At 43.5% G+C, this 18,866-nt stretch overlaps 2 protein-coding genes across 3 annotated transcripts in view; one reads left to right on the forward strand and one right to left on the reverse strand.

The window, feature by feature from the left end:
• Window positions 1–362: 362 nt before the first annotated feature.
• Window positions 363–16,352, reverse strand: SAMD15 (sterile alpha motif domain containing 15). Of its 2 annotated transcripts, none has more exons than XM_066341539.1 (3): window positions 14,451–16,352; window positions 12,940–13,038; window positions 363–1,823 (listed from the first exon to the last, which is right to left on the reverse strand). In XM_066341539.1, exons 1-3 carry the CDS (start codon window positions 16,323–16,325, stop codon window positions 1,614–1,616), a joined length of 2,184 nt encoding a protein of 727 aa, XP_066197636.1. In that variant the 5' UTR covers window positions 16,326–16,352; the 3' UTR covers window positions 363–1,613. The 2 variants fall into 2 exon arrangements, with proteins under 2 accessions (XP_066197636.1, XP_066197637.1); XM_066341540.1 differs by having other exon boundaries at window positions 1,694–1,823; window positions 15,386–16,352.
• Window positions 16,353–16,491: 139 nt separating this feature from the next.
• TMED8 (transmembrane p24 trafficking protein family member 8) overlaps window positions 16,492–18,866 on the forward strand; it is a 36,447-nt gene continuing 34,072 nt past the window's right edge. Inside the window, exon 1 of the mRNA XM_066341541.1 lies at window positions 16,492–16,790. Within this exon, the coding sequence (XP_066197638.1) occupies window positions 16,673–16,790 (118 nt within the window). The 5' untranslated portion in view covers window positions 16,492–16,672. The remainder of the gene's footprint in view (window positions 16,791–18,866) is intronic.

The following is an 18,866-nucleotide window of genomic DNA, read 5'->3' on the forward strand; positions in this document are numbered from 1 at the left end:
CCAAGGTTTCAAACCGGCAACCTCAGTGTTCCAGGTCGACGCTTTATCCCACTGTGCCACCACAGGTCAGGCATTTTTAGAATATTTTTTTGAGCAGTCCAGTCATGGGTAACTCTGGCCTGAATTTCATTTTATAAAGATCTGGCAGGTACCACATAAAAGAGCCTTGTGAACAAGCCTCAGACCTTACTTCATAAGAGTACAAGCCATGCTGTTTGTAAGGACAAATACAAATCTAAAATATATTTAAAAAAAACATTTCTCTGGTGTCAAAAGGGAAAGAGAACTTCCCCCTTCCTTTTCCTTAAAAATATTTTCTTTAGAAAACTTATGAGACTGACCAGGTGGTGAAACCCCACGGTCGCCAGGTTGAGAATGGGTTCATCCGGTTTGAGTGCAGGCTCACCAGCTTGAGCACGGAGTTGCTGGCTTGAGCATGGGATCATAGACATGATGACCCCATGGTTGGTAGCTTGAGCCCAAAGGTCGCTGGTTGAAGCCCAGTGTCGCTTGAGCAAGGGGTCACTTGCTCTGGTGTAGTCCCCTGGTCAAGGCACATATGAGAAAGCAATCAATGAACAACTACTAAGGTGTCGCAACCAAGAATTGATGCTTCTCATCTCTCTCCCTTCCTGTCTGTCCCTATCTGTCCCTCTCACTCTCTCAGTCAAAAAAACCCCCCAAAACTTAATGAATCCTCTTTCTGTTTTCGAGACATATATAAATATTTTAAAAAGCTGAATAAGGCTTCTGCCAGTTTTATACTGTATTCTGGTACTGACTTTTTTGGGAGCCTTGGAGTTATCTCTGAAATGTGAGCCTGCAGGAGGATGGCACCTGGTCTCCCTGAATCTGTAGGAGTTTATCCTCAGTGTCTGGCTCCAAGTACCGTATTTTTTGCTCCATAAGACGCACTTTTTCCCCCACAAAAGTGGAGGGGAAAATGCCTGTGTGTCTTATGGAGCAAAAAATATGGTACTCTATTAAATATTTTAACACTATTTGGTTCAGAATATTTTTTTATTTTCCTCCTTAAAACTCTAGGTGTGTCTTATGGAGCGAAAAATACGGTAATAACTTCCTGTTTGCTGTAGAGATGTGTGAACTTCTACCTTTGGATACAGACAGCTAACATGTATGTAGTGGATTGTGTCTGCCTGGCTATATGAAAGCGGGAGAGTTCCTTGCTGCTTTGCAATCTCCTTAGTGGCCTGCCTGTGATGGGGATCACAGTCTGATTTAATGCTGATTCAATAATAAAACTGTTTCTTTTTTTGTATTTGTGGAGAGGACTACTGGGTTAGCAGAAGACCTAACATATTCCTACTACCAGATGCATTACTAGAATTTATCAGGAATTCTTACAATTACCCAGAAAGAGATACACCGCTATCTTGGTTTTAATGAGATGCTAAATTGAAACACAAATAGAGGGAAGGCACTGCGAGTTGGCGATGGAACCAGGAATAGAGCCAGGAGTTCTAACTCTGACCCTTAATGAAGAGGAGAAAAAGAAATCCCCCAAAGACTACACTTCTTCCCCTAAGTAATTCAGTGTGCTCTTTCTAGCTAAGTGAAACGGCCTTTCCCTATGGCTCAGTGGAACACAGGCCTCATTCGTCAGGGGTGGTTATTTGCAGCTGGTAATTTTGTAATCCTGCTGCTTGCACAAATTCAGATAAGGTCAAGGAATCAGATTTTAACCCTGTATGACATTTTTGCTCTAAAAATAAGCCAATATTGTCCCTATAGGGAAGGCTGATGCAGCGTTTAAATAAGGGTTCTTCAATTCCCAGTAGCTCCCGCGTGTGCCGAGAAATTACCTGAAATACAAGGATAATTTTTTAATGGGACTAACCTGAAAGTATAACTAAATTAAAGCTGTTTTACTTAGTTTCCTAGACCTCTTGAATATAAACCCCTTAAGTTATTTCTCTGGGAAAATAAAATAATGAAATAACACTTTGAAACGTTTACCGGCCTGGCTTATCAAAACAAAACTCTTCAGAGAAACAGAACGTGATTTATCTTTTTAAAAGTCCCACTCAAGGATGTTTCTAGGCCTTTGCATCAGATGGCCACGGACGGGTTCATTTCTTTCTATTGGCTGAACAATCTGACCAACCATATGAGCCGATAATATGTTCAGATTAGGAGCCATGACTATCTCTGGGAAGGTTAATAAATAACTTGTCTATAAGAAGCTCAGCTAATTGCAACTAAAAAAAATTCTGATGCAAATATTCAGTTTGTTTGACTAAAAATAAATCTTAACCACTAAAATATTTTTTTAAAGTTCCAGCTGTTTTATTAGTACCTATTCTTGTATATTCTTTTTTTTTTTTTAAATATTTTGTCTTTGCATTTTATTTATTTATTTATTCATTTTTAGAGAGGAGAGAGAGAGAGACAGAGAGAGAGAAGGTGGGGAGGAGCAGGAAGCATCAACTCCCATATGTGCCTTGACCAGGCAAGCCCAGGGTTTCGAACCGGCGACCTCAGCATTTCCAGGTCGACGCTTTATCCACTGCGCCACCACAGGTCAGGCATATATATTCTTTTTAAAGCATCTTTTGCCACAGTTTTCAGTGTTCCTAAAACATAATTTGTATTCATTGAGCACCATGCTGCTTGATATCCTAGATTACGCTGTCACTGTGTTTTCAAATTTTAGTTTTGATCATAGATCTGTTATTAACTCTGCTACTTGAATCCATATTCTGCATCTGGATGAGTTTGTTGTCCATGAAGTTGCTGCTAGGACACAGTCAAAGGAGTATGTGGAATGGATTTTTTGTTTGTTTAAAACTACTGGCATAGTTACAAGACTATGTAAAATTCATGCCACAGACAACTCTAAACCTGATACAAAACTGCCCATTAGCCATGTATTTTAGGTAGGAAAGATACCTTCTGAAATTTTACTTGAATTGGTTTTGCTTAGACTCTAGAAATGGTTTCTGGGTAAAAGACAGTTGTCTTGCATTTCCAGTGGAAATACTAATCGAGGTCTCTAGTATATAATAGAGATTTCTAAGAGCTGAGATCAAAGTTACCATAGGCGGCACTTAAGAATTCTCATTTTCAATTGATGTTGTTATATTGAGCACCACGCTTGGTCGGCACCTGACCCTACTCTCCTTCTGAATGTCCCTTATCAGAAAGTATTTCACAATTCACTGAGGTTTACACCCCAGGAGGGACCTTGAAGTCACAGACACATTCACTATTAACCTAAAGAGCTATATGCCTACTGTAGGCCAACGGGGTCCAGTACTATTCAATATTCTAATGAAAAAATTAAAAGTGTTATAAACCAATAAGTTATATGTAGAATCAAGAAATATAATATAACCATCCCTCCTCTAATTTAGTGATTCTTAAGGTATGTCTGAGATTCACTGATGGACTGTTAGGGTCCACTTATGGGTTATAAATTTATCTAAAACTGTAAGTTCTTTCTTTAATTCTGATGAATAACAAGCAATTATTTTTGTATATTATTTTGTATATTATTTTTGCCTCAGAGAGCATCTTACTAGGGACTTTCCTGAGTTAGTAAGGATTATTAAAAATAGCTATTCAGGGAGATTAATATTAGTTTTCTAAGAGCCCATATTTTAGGTTGGTGGCCCATACTCAATGCTCGGCAGCACTGCAGAGCACCTAGTAGGTATTTGTAACACCGATAGTTTTTAAAAAGATTCTACTATTACTGTATCATCATTGTATCTTGCATTGATCATGATTTTCCGAGGCTATTTTTGCTCTTATTTGTAAACTACTGATGGTTTTGCTTCATCATTATCAATTTATTACACACTGCTTAGTTAGATTGGAACCTATGATTTACTTACTATATTTAAACCTAAAGACATAATTTTTGTTGTTCAAATATAAGTGATCTATGTCATCATTACTAAAACAGATGTATGGTTTCCTTAAAAGTCTGCTTGTTGATTCATATAACAATGTAGATTGATCTTTAATGCATTGTGCTAAAGGAAAGAAGCCGGACTCAAAAGCTACATATTATTGGATTCCATTTATGTGACATCTAGAAAAGTTAAAACTAAGGAGGCAAAACATTACTTGTAGCCAGGGATTAGGGTGGTGGAATGGGCTGACTATGGAGGGGACACAGGGAATATATTAGGGTGACAGAATCGTTCTGGTGTGCTACAAGAATTTTTTTTTTATGATAGAGAGAGAGAGAGAGAGACAGACAGACAGACAGATAGGAAGAGACAGAGAGAAAGCATCAATTCTTTGTTGCAGCACCTTAGTTGTTCATTGATTACTTTTCCATATGTGCCTTGACCGGGGGGCTACAGCAGACCAAGTGACCCCTTAATTAATTTTTACAGGGACAGAGAGAGAGTCAGAGAGAGAGATAGACAGGGACAGACAGACAGGAACGGAGAGAGATGAGAAGCATCAATCATTAGTTTTTCGTTGCACGATGCAACACCTTAGTTGTTCATTGATTGCTTTCTCATATGTGCCTTGACCATGGGCCTTCAGCAGATCAAGTAACCCCTTGCTGGAGCCAGTGACCTTGGGTTCAAGCTGGTGGGTTTTTGCTCAAACCAGATGAGCCCGCGCTCAAGCTGGCAACCTCGGGGTCTCGAACCTGGGTCCTCTGAATCCCAGTCGGATGCTCTATCCACTGCGCCACCGCCTGGTCAGGCTACAAGAATTTTTTTTAATTTAGAAATTAAATTTGCCTGACCTGTGGAGGCACAGTGGATAAAGTGTCGACCTGGAATGCTGAGGTTGCCAGTTTGAAACCCTGGGCTTGCCCAGTCAAGGCACATATGGGAGTTGATGCTTCCTACTCCTACCCTCTTCTCTCCCCCCCCCCTAAAATGCATAAAATCTTTAAAAAAAAAAGAAATTAAATGTAATGGGGTGACATTGATCAACATGAGTACATAAGTTTAAGGTGAACATTCCCATAGCATTTGAACTGCTGACTGTGTTGTGTGCCCATCGCCCAAAGTTAAATCATTTTCTGCCACCGTATAACAGTCCCTCTTTACTTCCTTCCCCTGCAACCTCATTCCCTGGTAACCACTTTACTTTTATCTGTGTCCATAAATCTGTTTCATATCCCACCTATGTGGGGTATGTAAAGAATTTTTAAAACATGCAGTACCTGACTCGTCAGGGCACTGACCTCTTTTCCCTTAGATTGCCAAATAAAAAATAGACAACAGCCAGCACAACAATAGCTGTCCAGTGTGAATAAATCAAAATTATACCTATTTTTTTTGTCAGATCGGCAACAAATATATTTTTTGGTGTGCCACAGGATTTTATTTTATCATTATTTTTTCAGGTGAGAGGAGAGGAGATAGAAAGACTCCCACATGTGCCCCAACTGGGATCCACCCAGCAAACCCTATCTGGGGCTGATGTTCACAACTGAGCTGTTTTTAATGCCTGAGGCTGACTGGCTCAGACCAACTGAGCTATCCTCAGCGCCTGGGCCCACAGTCAAACCAATCGAGCTCCTGGCTGTGGGGAAAGGAAGAGGGAGAGAGAGGGGAGAGGAAGTGAGGGAGAAAGAAGCAGATAGTTGTTTCTCTTGTGTGCCCTGACTGGGAATCAAACCTGGGATGTTTGTATGTGGGGTTGATACTCTATCCACTGAGCCACTGGCCAGGGCCCCCAGATTTTTAGTTATTAGTTTATGTGTGCCATGTGATGGAAAAGGTTGAAAATCACTGGGCTGGGTAGGGTAAGGCTAAAGACAAAACAACTGTACACAAACGCTCTCCTCTATTTGGCAAATGTGTGTTTCAAAGGGATACATATTTACAGATAAGGAGAGCCAGGTTTCTCAGTGTAAGAGAAAGAAGTTAAAACAAAGCAAATGGCCCTGGCCGGTTGGCTCAGTGGTAGAGCGTCGGCCTGGCGTGCAGGAATCCTGGGTTTGATTCCCGGCCAGGGCACACAGGAGAAGTGCCCATCTGCTTCTCCACCCCTCCCCCTCTCCTTCCTCTCTCTCTCTTCCCCTCCCGCAGCCGAGGCTCCATTGGAGCAAAGTTGGCCCGGGCGCTGAGGATGGTTCTGTGGCCTCTGCCTCAGGCGCTAGAATGGCTCTGGTCGCAACAGAGCAATGCCCCAGATGGGCAGAGCATCACCCCCTGGTGGGCATGCCGGGTGGATCCTGGTTGGGCGCATGCGGGAATCTGTCTGACTGCCTCCCGTTTCCAACTTCAGAAAAATACAAAAAAACCCCACAAAACCCAAAAAACAAAGCAAATGAAGATGGGGAATAAGGAGGATGGGAAGGCTAGAATGAACCCTGTTGTGAAAAACTAGAGTCAGAGATATCAGTATGAACTCATGGTGCCAAAAAGTAGTAAAAAAAATAAGCAGGGGGGGGGGCATGTCTAAAGGACACAGGAGCCAATGGGAAAGAACTCCCAAATGGGGGAGGAGGGACACAAGTACAGAAGAAGAGTTCTTTAAGAAGAATTCCAATTAAACATGGAAGGATGAGGGAAATAGAAAATCATCACTAGAACAACATAGTAACAACTGCTGCGGGCTGGATCCATCGATGAATGCTAAAATCAGTGGACAAAACTTTAAGGAGAAACAGGTTATCTCTATAATCTCAAACTATCTCCTCCAATATATTAATTACAGTGGTACTTTTACTCAATGTCCATACATTCTGTGATACTCCTCCCTCCAGAAGGTGGAGCTTAATTCCCTTCTCTTTGAGTGTGGCTGGATTTAGTAACCTGCTTCTAATGAACAGAATATGAAAGGGAAACACAGCAGTGAAGGAACCCGGCACCTGCACCAGTGATCAAGATAAACATCTCCAATAATAAGTTGTGTGGATATCATGTACTGCCTGATCTTATGAGATGAGAAGGGCTCATCACATTTGACACTCTCCCCCCAAAAGCATAAATAAACTCATGGGAAACATGAGACAAACCTAAATACCTGACCATGACTCTTCCAAGTGTCAAGATCATGTAAGACAAAGAAAGATCAAGAAGCTGTCACATATTGGAGGAGACCAAGGAAACATGACAGCTAAATGCGAGGTGGTGTCCCTGACCGGATCATGGCACACACACACACACAAAACGACATCAGTGGGAAAATTGCAGAAATCTGGATAAAGTCTGTAGTTTGTTTAATAGTGCAGTACTGATGTTATTTTTTATTTTATTTTATTTTATTTTTTGTATTTTTCTGAAGTTGGAAACAGGGAGGCAGTCAGACAGACTCCCGCATGCGCCCGACCGGAATCCACCCGGCATGCCCACCAGGGGGTGATGCTCTGCCCATCTGGGGCGTCGCTCTGTTGCAACCAGAGCCACTCTAGTGCCTGAGGCAGAGGCCACAGAGCCATCCTCAGCGCCTGGGCCAACTTTGCTCCAATGGAGCCTTGGCTGCAGGAGGGGAAGAGAGAGACAGAGAGGAAGGAGAGGGGGAGGGGTGGAGAAGCAGATGGGGGCTTCTCCTGTGTGCTCTGGCCAGGAATCGAACCCAGGACTCCTGCACGCCAGGCCGACACTCTACCACTGAGCCAACCGGCCAGGGCCCTGATGTTATTTTTTTTAGTTTTGACAAATGTACCATAGTTAAATAAGATGTTAACATTAGGAAAAACTGGGTGAAGAGTATACGGGAACACTCTGTATTATCTTTGCAACTCTTTGGTAAAATTAAAATTATTTGAAAATTAAAAGTTAAAAAAACTTTTTGTCTAGTGATAGTTTCTGACATGTCATGAATTTGTGCTGACACTTTGCAACAAGGCAAGGATAGTAAAATTGCTGAGATATAAAACTTACATGGCTATACTTCGTAATACAAAATCATGCATACAAAAGGAATAAGTAATTCATCTATGTTCTACAAATATTTATCACAGAGTTTTGTTCACTTGATGGAGAGAAAAGTTAAAAATATTTTGAGGCCCTGTCCAGTTGGCTCAGCGGCAGAGCATCGGCCTGGCGTGTGGAAGTCCTGGGTTTGATTCCTGGCCAGGGCACACAGGAGAAGCGCCCATCTGCTTCTCTACCCTTACCCCTCTCCTTCCTCTCTGTCTCTCTCTTCCCCTCCCACAGCCAGGGCGCCACTGGAGCAAAGTTAGCTCAGGCGCTGGGGATGGCTCTGTGGCCTCTGCCTCAGGCACTGGAATGGCTCCAGCTGCAAGGGAGCAACGCCCCAGATGGGCAGAGCATCGCTCCCTGGTGGGCATGCCAGGTGGGTCTTGGTCGGGCACATGCGGGAGTCTGTCTGACTGCCTCCCCGCTTCTAACTTTGGAAAAATACAAATAAATAAATACATAAATAAAATAATAGTAAAATAAAATTCAAGACATATTCTAAGAGAAAGCTGAAGTATCTTGCCTAGCCTATCCCTAGAATAACACTGACTTTCTTACCCCTTTGCCAAGGTAATGATTCCCTACAAACGGGAAAGACAGGATAGTGGTTTCTAGAGCTCCTATGATCAGGTGAAGAGAAGAATTAGTGTTCCTTTCCTCCCGCACTCCTCACCAGTCTCACCTCTTCTCTTTCATCTCAGTATGTGGTGTAGGAAGGGCCAAGAGAAAGGTGAGTTATTTCTGCAGGTGAAGCATGAATAACTGCAAAATTAGAAAAGTTGACTAGAAACTGGCCATAAATTAACTGGAAGGCTTATAAATGGGGTGCACAGTTCAAATGAGCTTCGATTTCTTAGCAGCACGTCCAGAATTCTGTACTCTCAAGAAATCTGCTCTTCCCCACCCCTCGCCTCTCCCAAAGCCCATAAGTAGGAGAGAGAGGATGAAAAAAGATAACTTATGTCACTGCTTAGGTGTTGTTATGGGATAAACTGTGGGTGTACTAAGTGCTATAATTACAACAATGGGATTAAACAATGCTGTAAGGAAGGTAACTATGGCATACTTAAGTTTATGTACAATCTCTGAAAAGTTACTTATGTCATAGTGTATAATCAGCTTTTTTATGTGAACATAAGTGTCAAGCAAAGCTTGTCTAGCATACCTTTGAATGTCTTGATCTTTATGTTACTCTGTTGACCTCAACTAGTGGCCATATGTGTCTGGTGACTTTGATAAAAAATATTCTGAAGTTTGCTTTTTCTAACTTCTCAGCATATAAGATTAGAACACCACCGGGTTCATCATTTACTTTTAAGGATTTCAGGAGATTTTAAAGACCTCTTGTTTCTTGCAAGACCAGAAAAAGCCTAATTAGAATTTATTTTTTTAGAGGGAAGGGGTGGAAGGGAGAAAAATGAGAAGCATCAACTCATAGCTGTGGCACTTTAGTTGTTCATTGATTGCTTGTCATATGTGCCTTCATGAGGGATGGGGACTCCAGCTGAGCCAGTGACCTCTTGCTCAGGCTAGTGACCTCTTGCTCAAGCCAACAACCGTTGGGCTTAAGCCAGCGACTATGGGATCATGTTGATGATCCCACACTCAAGCTGGCAATCCCACGCTCAAGCTGGTGATCCTGTGCTCAAGTTGGCGACCTCGGGGTTTCAAACCAGGGATGCTCTATCCGCTGCACCACCACTGGTCAGACTGGGATTTTTTTAAAAAAATAGATTTTATCTATTGCCTGGCCTAAAATCTTTTAAGATTTTTTTTTTGACAGGGACAGGAGAGTCAGAGAGAGGGACAGCTAAGGACAGACAGCAGAAAGGGAGAGAGAGATGAGAAGCATCAATTTTTCGTTGCAGTACCCTAGTTGTTCAATGATTGCTTTATCATATGTGCCTTGACCAGGGAGAGGGCTACAGCAGAGAAAGTGATCCCGTGCTCAAGCCAGCAACCCTGGGCTCAAGCCAGTTACCTTGGGCTTCAAGCCAGCAATATTTGGGCTCAAGCCTGCAATCCTGTGCTCAAGCTGGTGGGCCTGCGCTCAAGCCAGATGAACCTGCACTCAAGTCAGCGATTTTGGGGTTTTGAACCTGGGTCCTCTGTGTCCCAGTCCGATGCTCTATCCACTGCGCCACCACCTGGTCAGGCTAAGATTTTATTTATTGGTCTTCCAGAGAGAGGAGAGAGAGAGCACATGAGAGAAAGGCCGGTGGGGGTAAGGTTGGGGAGGAGCAGGAAGCATCAATTCATAGCCACTTCTTGCATGTGCCTTGACCAGGCCAGCCTGGGGTCCCAAACCAGTGATCTCGGTACTCCAGGTCGGGGATCCATTCACTGCACCACCACAGGGCAGGCAGAATAATTGGGATTTTTCATATTGCATGTTGACATTGTACTTTTGGAATCAGAATGTCAAGGAGGTGAAATGAATTGGCAGACTTAAAAATGTTTTTCCATGATAAAAAGCTAAAATTCTTGGTACTTAAATGTTTCAGGAATTTGAATTACAAGTTACTATTTTGCTAATTCTATTCCTTATTTTTATTTAGAAAATTGAATACATTATAAACATAAGTAGAAACTAGAGCTCATAAATATAGTTGTGATCTTTGAACATAAAAATATAAGATGTATTGCCTGACTGGTGGTGATGCAGTGGATAGTGTGTTGACCTGGGATGCTGAGGTCCTAGGTTTGAAACCCCAAGGTCGCCAGCTTGAGTGCGGCTCATCTGGCTTGAGTGCAGGGTCGCTGGCTTGAGCAGTGAATCATTAACATGGTCACTGGCTTGAGCAAGAGGTCACTGGCTTGGCCGGAGCTCCCTCCCCGCCCCACCCAAGTCAAAGCACATACGAGAAGCAATCAATGAACTAACATGCCACAGCTATGAGTTGCTGCTTCTCATCTCTCTCCCTTCCTCTCTCTCTCTCTCGCTAAAAAAATTAAATAAAAATAAATAATAAAACGTATCTGGTAGTATTTGGTAGCTATGGAAATATGAATTTTTCCTATGTTGTCCTTTTTTACATATGTACACAGAGGTTCATGGTTACAAAATTGTTCATTCAGCTAGGCAATATATAAGGTCTAAAAGAAAGTTCTGTCCGTTTTTGGAATAAAACAAAATACAAATTTTTCTTACCATCAGTAAACTTTATTAAATAATATAATTGCCATTATTATTAATGATTTCTTGCCAGCGTGAGGGCAATTTTTTTGAAAAATGTTTTATTTTTTGATGTGAAAAATTGAACCAGTGCTTGTTTGATATCTTCTTCATTTTTGAATTTTTTTCCCTTCAAAAAATTTTGTAAGGACAAAAACAAGTGATAGTTGGAGGGTGCTAAGTCCGGGGAATATGGTAGATGCGACAGACATGCTTCTGTAGCATTTCTTCCTTGTTGAAATTCATATCAAATACAGTGGCGTAAATGAACTTTATCAGTAGCCATGGGTACACTATCGTTTCACACATAAGACTAACGTGAATCAACTTTGTTTTAGTTAATTTGCTACATCAGTAGGTATACATTAGAGATGCACACATGCGCCAAATAAACATGTGCTTATGTGTTGAAACTTGTTGTGATAGAAATGGACAGAACTTTCCGGTAGACCTTATAGGATTGTGGTTTAAGTAGAGCATGGATTGGGAAGTCACACAAAATAGATTTAAATACTGGCTTTTAAATTCACTATCTGGATAATCTTGTGTAAGTTGCTTCACTTTTCTGGGCCTCAGTTTTCTTTTCTATAAAATGGGGATTAAATGAAATAGTGTATGTATGGTGCCCATCACATAGTAAGCACTCAGAGAGGATATCTATTAGTAGAGTTCAAGAAAGTAAATGTTCACTTAGAACTATTTGTTCAATAATTTAAAGGATTTCTTTCTATCTTGTTGCCAGGAAAGTGTTAGGTATTAACAACTATAATATTCTTACTCTCTAAATCATATCTTATGGAATTACATGGTTCTAAGACTTAAGAGTCACGTAGGCAGCAAATTCCAGAATTTACCCTAGATGTAATCTGTCAAAGTTTCTGGAGTGTGGAGCCTAGGCGTCTTTTTTTAGAAACCTCATCTGATTTCAAAGACTACCCAAGTTTGAGAACCATGGAGGCAGAACTGTTTATGGGCAATAGTACGGAATGAAACCAGTGGTATGTTGGGGCGGGGGTAATTAAAGGTTATAAATGAGATTATGTATGTGAAGCTTTGTAAACTATTAAACACTGTAAATGGAGGGTACTGTTATGCAAAGAAGCATGATCAAGGACTGCTGGTGCTGGAGAGAGCTTAAAAAACTGAGGTCCAAAGAGGTTAATAAACTTTTTTTCAAGTGGGTAGCAAAGCAGGCAAAACACACATGGTGTTACCTAAGTGCCAATGGGTATTAGAGACATAACATATATGAGAGCTTGGGAGGAAAGGTGACTGTGCCCTGAGAAGGTCAGGAAAGACTTCTTGGGGAGGTGAAAATTGAGCTGGGTCCTAAGGATGATTAAGATTCATATTAGTCATGCAGGGGAGGGGGGATCTGCTGGGGGAGGAAAGCAAAAGAGGTTCGGGAGGGTGCGAGTTAGACCTGTGAGGCTGGAGCAGAAGATTCATATAGAAGGGTAAAGGAGAGAAGGGTGGTTGGAGGGAACTCATGGAGGGCCTTGAATCCTAAACTAAGGAGTTGAGACTATCTTGTAGGCAGAGGGGATCCAAAGAAGGTTTCTGAGTAGTATATGAATGGTTGGGAAGGGAGGGTTAAAAGCAGTGTCTTGAATACAAAGGGCCTATAGATAAGAGGCTAAAAGCAGGAGGCTACTAGAATGTACTAAGTATAAAGCAATAAGGTCTGAACAAGCAGGAATGGAGAAAAACAGATGCTATAGAAGGAACTGACAGTTCACGTGAACTTTGTGGGGATCAAAGGAGAGAAAGAGGAAGAAACCCCTGTGAGCCTGGGAGTATAATAACACCACTGGGGGTAAGAAAAAAAGGTTGGTTTTGAAGACAGATAGTAGCATTATTACAGTGCTCTATGGGGAAACTTGATACACAACTCACCTTCATGTCCTCAAAATCTGTTATTCCCATCTGAGGGAGGTTTGAGCAGTTTACATGGATGAGTTTTCGGCCACTGATGAAGTTGGTGGTAAAACACTCCTGTCAGTACAGTAGGGAACATTACTCAAAAGATGTACAGCAAATGGAAGTGAGGGAGGGAGGGAGGGAAGAAGGAAGGGGAAGGAAAGAAGGGATTGAGAGAAGAAGGAAAGCAATGAAAGAAGGGAAGGAAGAAAGGAAGGGAGGGAGGGAGAGTGGGTGGGAGAGAGGGAGGGATGAAAGAAGGAGAAGGAAAGAAGGGCAATGAAGGAAGGAAAAAAGGGAGGAAAGGAGGGAGGGAGGGAAAGAGAGGAGGGTAGGGAAGGGCGGGAGGGATTTAATTGTCTCCTGTTCTATACTGAGCAATTTTAAATTAAGTTTAAATTCAGTAATAAACCAAATAACCCCACATATTTTCCATCTAAACTTTTGATAAAATATCATACTACTCCTTAACTTTTTTGGTGAGAGGATTATACAAAAAGTAGTTCTTTCATATATTTTTAAGTACAGGGTTACAAAAGATTTCAGAACTTGTTTTGTGGTAACCTAAGAAATAGTTGGCATTAATGAAATAAAAGGATTCACTCTCTCTTTTTAAGAAAACTACTTTTGGTTAAATGGCTATTTAAATTAGTACTCTTAGGTGCTCAAGATACATATGATATATTTGGGACACTTACACTTAACAATTAATAATACAAGTCCAAGTTAGAGAGCTGAAACAACTTGACAAAATACCAAAAAGTCTACCTTGGGTGAAATCTATTTTAAAAAATACAGTTATTTTGGCCTGACCTGTGGTGGCACAGTGGAGAAAGCATAAACCCAGAATGCTGAGGTTGCTGGTTTGAAACCCTGGGCTTGCCTGGTCAAGGCACATATGGGAGTTGATGATTCCTGCTCTTCCCTCCTTTCTATCTCTCTCTAAAATGAATAAACTCTTTTTAAAAATACAGTTTTCTACAAAAAGAGGCCTATATAAATTCCTTAGTCTTTATTCAAGGATTGCAGAGATATAAAATCACTGTGATGAATAGGAAAAACTTACAAATGTGGCTCTCCCTTTCTCTTCCAAAATGCAAATATACATCACTGGCAAGGCCAAAATTAAAATCCAAGTTACCTCTACCATTGTCCAGGACTTTTCTATACTCCTTTTAGAAAGGAAAAGGCAAGAGCTCAGGTAAGGGTAGAGAACTATGAAGGAGAAGGAGAATATGATTTCAAAAAATGTTATTTTTGCCTGACCTGTGGTGGCGCAGTGGATAAAGCGTCGACCTGGAAATGCTGAGGTTGCCGGTTCAAAACCCTGGGCTTGCCTGGCCAAGGCACATATGGGAGTTGATGCTTCCAGCTCCTCCCCCTTCTCTCTCTCTGTCTCTCCTCTCTCTCTCCCTCTCTGTCTCTCCCTCTCCTCTCTAAAATGAATAAATTAAAAAAAATTAAAAAAAAATGTTATTTTTGTATACCTTGTATTGAGGGAAACCTAAATTGCTAATCCACTCTGCGACTTTCTCTGGGTTCCATTTAAGAAACTCAAACTGTAGTTCAATCCTTTCTTTTGGCTTGATTTCTTCATCTTCACATACTAGTTTCATCAACTTTGGGGACACATCTGTAACTTTCTTTTCAATAAAGGACTCTCTTAAACCCAGTTTTGACTCTGAGGGATATAAGTCACTACTGGTATCAATATACTCATTCAGGATTGGGAGTTCTTCTGAAGACTTATAATCTATATTTATTGAGTCTAATCCTCTTACTGTGAGAGACCCTAAACTAGAGTCTTTCATAACTTCTCTAGTTTCTTTCATTAACAACTTTCCTGTTTGATAGTCGGAATCCTCTATCTCATCTTTGTCTTTAAAATGCTTAAATTTGATTGGTTCTGGCCTATCTTCCTTGGCAAATTCTTGATATGTCTCTCTTCTAAGTAGTGGTTTGGCTTTATCTGGTAACTCTAAATCTTTTTCCTTAGTTGGCTCTATTTGTGTCTTCTCTTGAACCTCTGGTTTGGTCTTCTTTAGTAGCACTTGACCTATGTTTTCAGTTGATTTACTTTGTATCGTTGGAAACTCTGGTGTCTGTTCTGGAGGTTCTAGACCTTTTTCTTCAGTTGACTCTCTTAGTGTATCCTCTGCTTTGAACTTCTGTGGTGATGCTAGTCCTGCCTCCTTAGTAGATTTTCTCTGCTTATCTTTTTGAACTATTGGTTCAGTATCTTCTGGTGGTTCTAGAACTTTCTCCACAGTTGACTTTCTTTGTGTCTCCGCTTTAATTTCTGGTATGATCTTTCCTGATGACTCTAGACCTGTTTCCTCAATTGGTTTTCTTGATTTTTCCTCAAGAAACTCTAATTTGATCTCTTCTAGTGGCTCTAGAATGTTCCCCTCAGTTGACTTACTTGGTTTTGGGTCTGGAAACTCTGGTTTAGTGCGCTCAGGTGGCCTGGTCCCTTTTTCCTCAGTTGTTCTTTGTATCTCCTCTGGATCCTCGGGTTTGGTCTCTTCTGGAGGTTCTAGACCTGCATCCTCTGTGGACTTTCTTGGTTTCTCTTCTGTAAACTCCAGTTTGGTTTGCTCAGACGGCTCTGTCTCTTTCTCCTCCTGTGACTTTCTTTGTGTCTCCTCTAGAAGCTCTGGTGTGGTCATCTTTGGTAACGGTAGATCTGCCTCTTCAATTGATTTTGTTGGTTTCTTACTTAGAAATTCAGGTTCGGTTGGCTGTGGAGGTTCTAGACTTAAATTTTCATTTTGCACTCTAAGTAATTCCTCTGGAATCCCCAGTTTGGTCTCCTCTGGTAACTTGAATCTTATCTCACTGATTGTGGCTACTGGAACCTCAGATTTGCTTTCCTTTGGTAGCCATTCATCTGTTTCCTTAGCTGACTTTATGAATATGTCCTCTGTAACATCTGGTTCGGCCTCCTCTGCTGGCTCTAGGTCTGTCTCCTGCTTTTCATCCATTGGAACTTCCAAATCCTTGAAAAGCTCTTCTGTCATCTTGCTGGATATCTCTAACATGATCTCTTGGGGAATCCCTGTCTCAGTGCCGCTAGAAACGTCTATCTCTGACTCCTTGGCAACCTCTTCCTCGGATGTTCCCGTTGGCTGTAGGTGTATATTCTTAGCCCTCTCTGGTGCCTCGTCTTTGAAGTTCTCTACCTCGGTCTCTGGCTGTGGCTCTGGGTCAAGGTCTTCAAGTAGCTCCGGGCCTGCCTCTGCCGTGGTGTCTGGTTCGGCATCTTCAGCTAGTTTCGAAGGCCCGGGCAGTTGTGGTCTCTCAGACCCCAGGTCTTCATCTTCTCCGGGGTCGGAGTCGTAATCTTCCGGGACTTCAGCCATGACGCACACTAGCCGACGCGCGCAAGCCTCCTAGCAACCCCAACTTCCGATAGCGTCTCTATGGATACCACGATTTCCGGCCGGGTCTTCCTAAATTTTCCCAGGTTTTGTTTGTTCCTTCAAGCCCTGACTTTAAAAACCTGCCGTCGGAGGCACGCAGTAGTCGTCCCCACACCCGCGTCGCCAGTCCGCGGCGGCCAGAGCCCCGGCGAGCGCTCGAGGGCCGGCGCGCTGCCCCTTCCGGCCGGCGGGCTCCGCTCGGCTGTTCCCGGCGCGGGCGCTCTGCCTTCGGCTCTTTCCGGAGCCGTTCGCGGCGGGCGGCGGAGGCGCTGCCGGCGCGGCTGCAGATGTCGGACCCGCAGGCGCCTGAGGGGCCGGGTTTCCGGAGCGCCGCAGCCGGTGGAGAGCCGGCGGGCGGCGTCGGGGACGGCCTGGGAGTGGAGGGGAGCCCGGCAGCCGCCTCAGGTACGCAAGGCCGGGTTGCCGGCGGGTGGGCGCCGCCCGGCCTCGGGGCCCCGCACCGCGGCTCCGGCTCCCGCCTCGGCGGCGCTCTGCCCCGCCCGGGGGGCCCCTTCGCGCGCGGACCCCTGTCCTCGCTCCTGCCGGGGCCCCGTCCCCCGGGCCGCCAGTCCCGGGCCCTGGGCCACGCTCGAGGTTCTTTTCCGCTCCTGTTTCGAAATGCCTCGGCTCCTGGCCCGCTTCCTTTCTCGGAGCAGCCCGGACGGCAGTGACGGGCCGTCCCGCCCGGGCGCCGCTTCGGCTTCAGCTCGGCCGCCCGCCCCCAGCTCCCGGGCCTCGCTGTCCCGCTCGGGCTCCCACCCGGTCCCCACCCGGTCCCCACCCCGGTCCCCACCCGGCCCCCGCCTGTGCGCGCGCCGCTCTGCCCCTGTCCGGGGAGGCAGCCCGGCTCGGCTCTCGCCTCCCTGCCCGAGGGCCCCCGCCTCGCCTCCGTCCTCTGCCTCTCGGAGTGGGAATGGGCGGGCGCGGGGCTCCTGTGAGGGGACGCGGTGGCCAGGAAGTTGGGGCCGAAGCGGGCACTTGGGGGACCTCCCTCATTCTCCAGGACCCTCCTCTTCTTGTTCAGGAGACTTGTCTCCATTGCTACAAACCGCGCAAGTTCCTCCGTGTGGATTTACTTCAGAGTCCAAGGCTTTAAAAGGGTCCGCGCAATTCTCCTTTTAAGCTGTCAGGCCTCTTTATGTTCACCACACACGCCGCAACTAAAAGGATGCCCTTGTGAAATACAATAGGGGGAGAGCGCTGGTCTCAGTAAGTGGCAAGTAGAAATTAATTTTCCAGGTCGGAAATTAAAATAGACACGGGAAAGACTAGCAGTCGAAGTGGTGCCACGGCGTCCGGGTTGGAGTCTGAAGTTTTCAATTTCCTAATTATGTGACCTTGTGTAAGTCACTTCTGTATGGCTCAGTTTCCTCCTCTGTAAATTGTGGGCCTAATACGATTGCTGCGTTACATGAGCCCGTGTGCATGAGGCACTTGGTGCCTAGCTCGGGGTACACACCAAACGGGTGTTGTCCAGTATTATGCGAACAAGGTCTGTTTTTCCTCATCTAAACCGCATGTGCTGTCAGCAGTGTTCCTGGCCGTATATGTCCCAGCATGACGACTTCTCCTGTCTTGAACCTGTATCCCAAATATCTCCCATCTCCTAAAGATGCTGCGGTCAAACACACACAAGCATCTTTGAATCACCTAGCTTTTCCCGGTGACTTTATAGTCTCTCTTACTTTTAAACGTGTAACAGTTTTTGTCATTATTTTTTCCTTTTTATGAGCTCTATGCCTTGTAGTAAATTCAAAATTCATGGCATGTATTTAACTTTATAGCAATAGAAATTTGAAGCGCAGTTTCTAAAAGGTGAATGAACACTCAAAAATCTCAGAAACATCTTCCCCTTGCATGTGTCAATATTTATTTAGAAAAGATTGCTTTTTACTTACTTCCTCTTTATGTCCTTGGGTGCTTATGCAAACACACCCAAGCATGTAAAATAGAAAGGTCCTAAGAATAGTTCAGGATATGGGTGCCCGTCTGTCTGTCTGTTGTGCCCCCCCCCCCCCCCCCCCCCCCCCCCGTTCCTGCATTTACTTTTTCCTCACAGGACACTGTTAGAAGTACTTATAGTTACTTTCTCCCTCTTGCCCTCAGAAAGCAGGGTGAGTGTTGATTTCATATTTCATGTAGGAATTTGTTATTGTATTCTAGAGCAGGGCCTTCCGCTTGAGGTGGATTTATTGCTAATAAAAGTAAGGATAGCTTGCATTGCTTGCTCTGTGCCAGAATGTGGAAAAAGTTTACTTGTATTATCTGTCTTCTGTCAACATTTTCTCCTCATTTTGCCACTGAGAGATGTTATTGCCCAAGTTAGCTGTGGAGTTGATTGTCCATATGAAGTTGTGACTTTGTTACGATGAAGTTTACAATAGCTTATTTTTATTTTTATTGGCCGTTAGTCAAGTAATTAGTACTCCAGGACAGGTATGGTCTTTAACCTTAAGGTGTTTTTTGTTTGGTAAAGATGAG

This window comes from Saccopteryx leptura, chromosome 6 (genome assembly GCF_036850995.1).
Source record: "Saccopteryx leptura isolate mSacLep1 chromosome 6, mSacLep1_pri_phased_curated, whole genome shotgun sequence".
Classification (NCBI taxonomy): domain Eukaryota; kingdom Metazoa; phylum Chordata; class Mammalia; order Chiroptera; family Emballonuridae; genus Saccopteryx; species Saccopteryx leptura.

Coding starts and splice junctions, on each gene's coding strand:
- SAMD15 (XM_066341539.1), bottom strand. CDS start 16,325: ATGGCTGAAGTCCCGGAAGATTACGACTCCGACCCCGGAGAAGATGAA. Junction 13,039..14,450: donor TAGGTTTCCCTCAATACAAG/GTATACAAAAAT, acceptor CTGTACTGACAG/GAGTGTTTTACCACCAACTT. Junction 1,824..12,939: donor CAGATTTTGAGGACATGAAG/GTGAGTTGTGTA, acceptor CTTGTATTTCAG/GTAATTTCTCGGCACACGCG.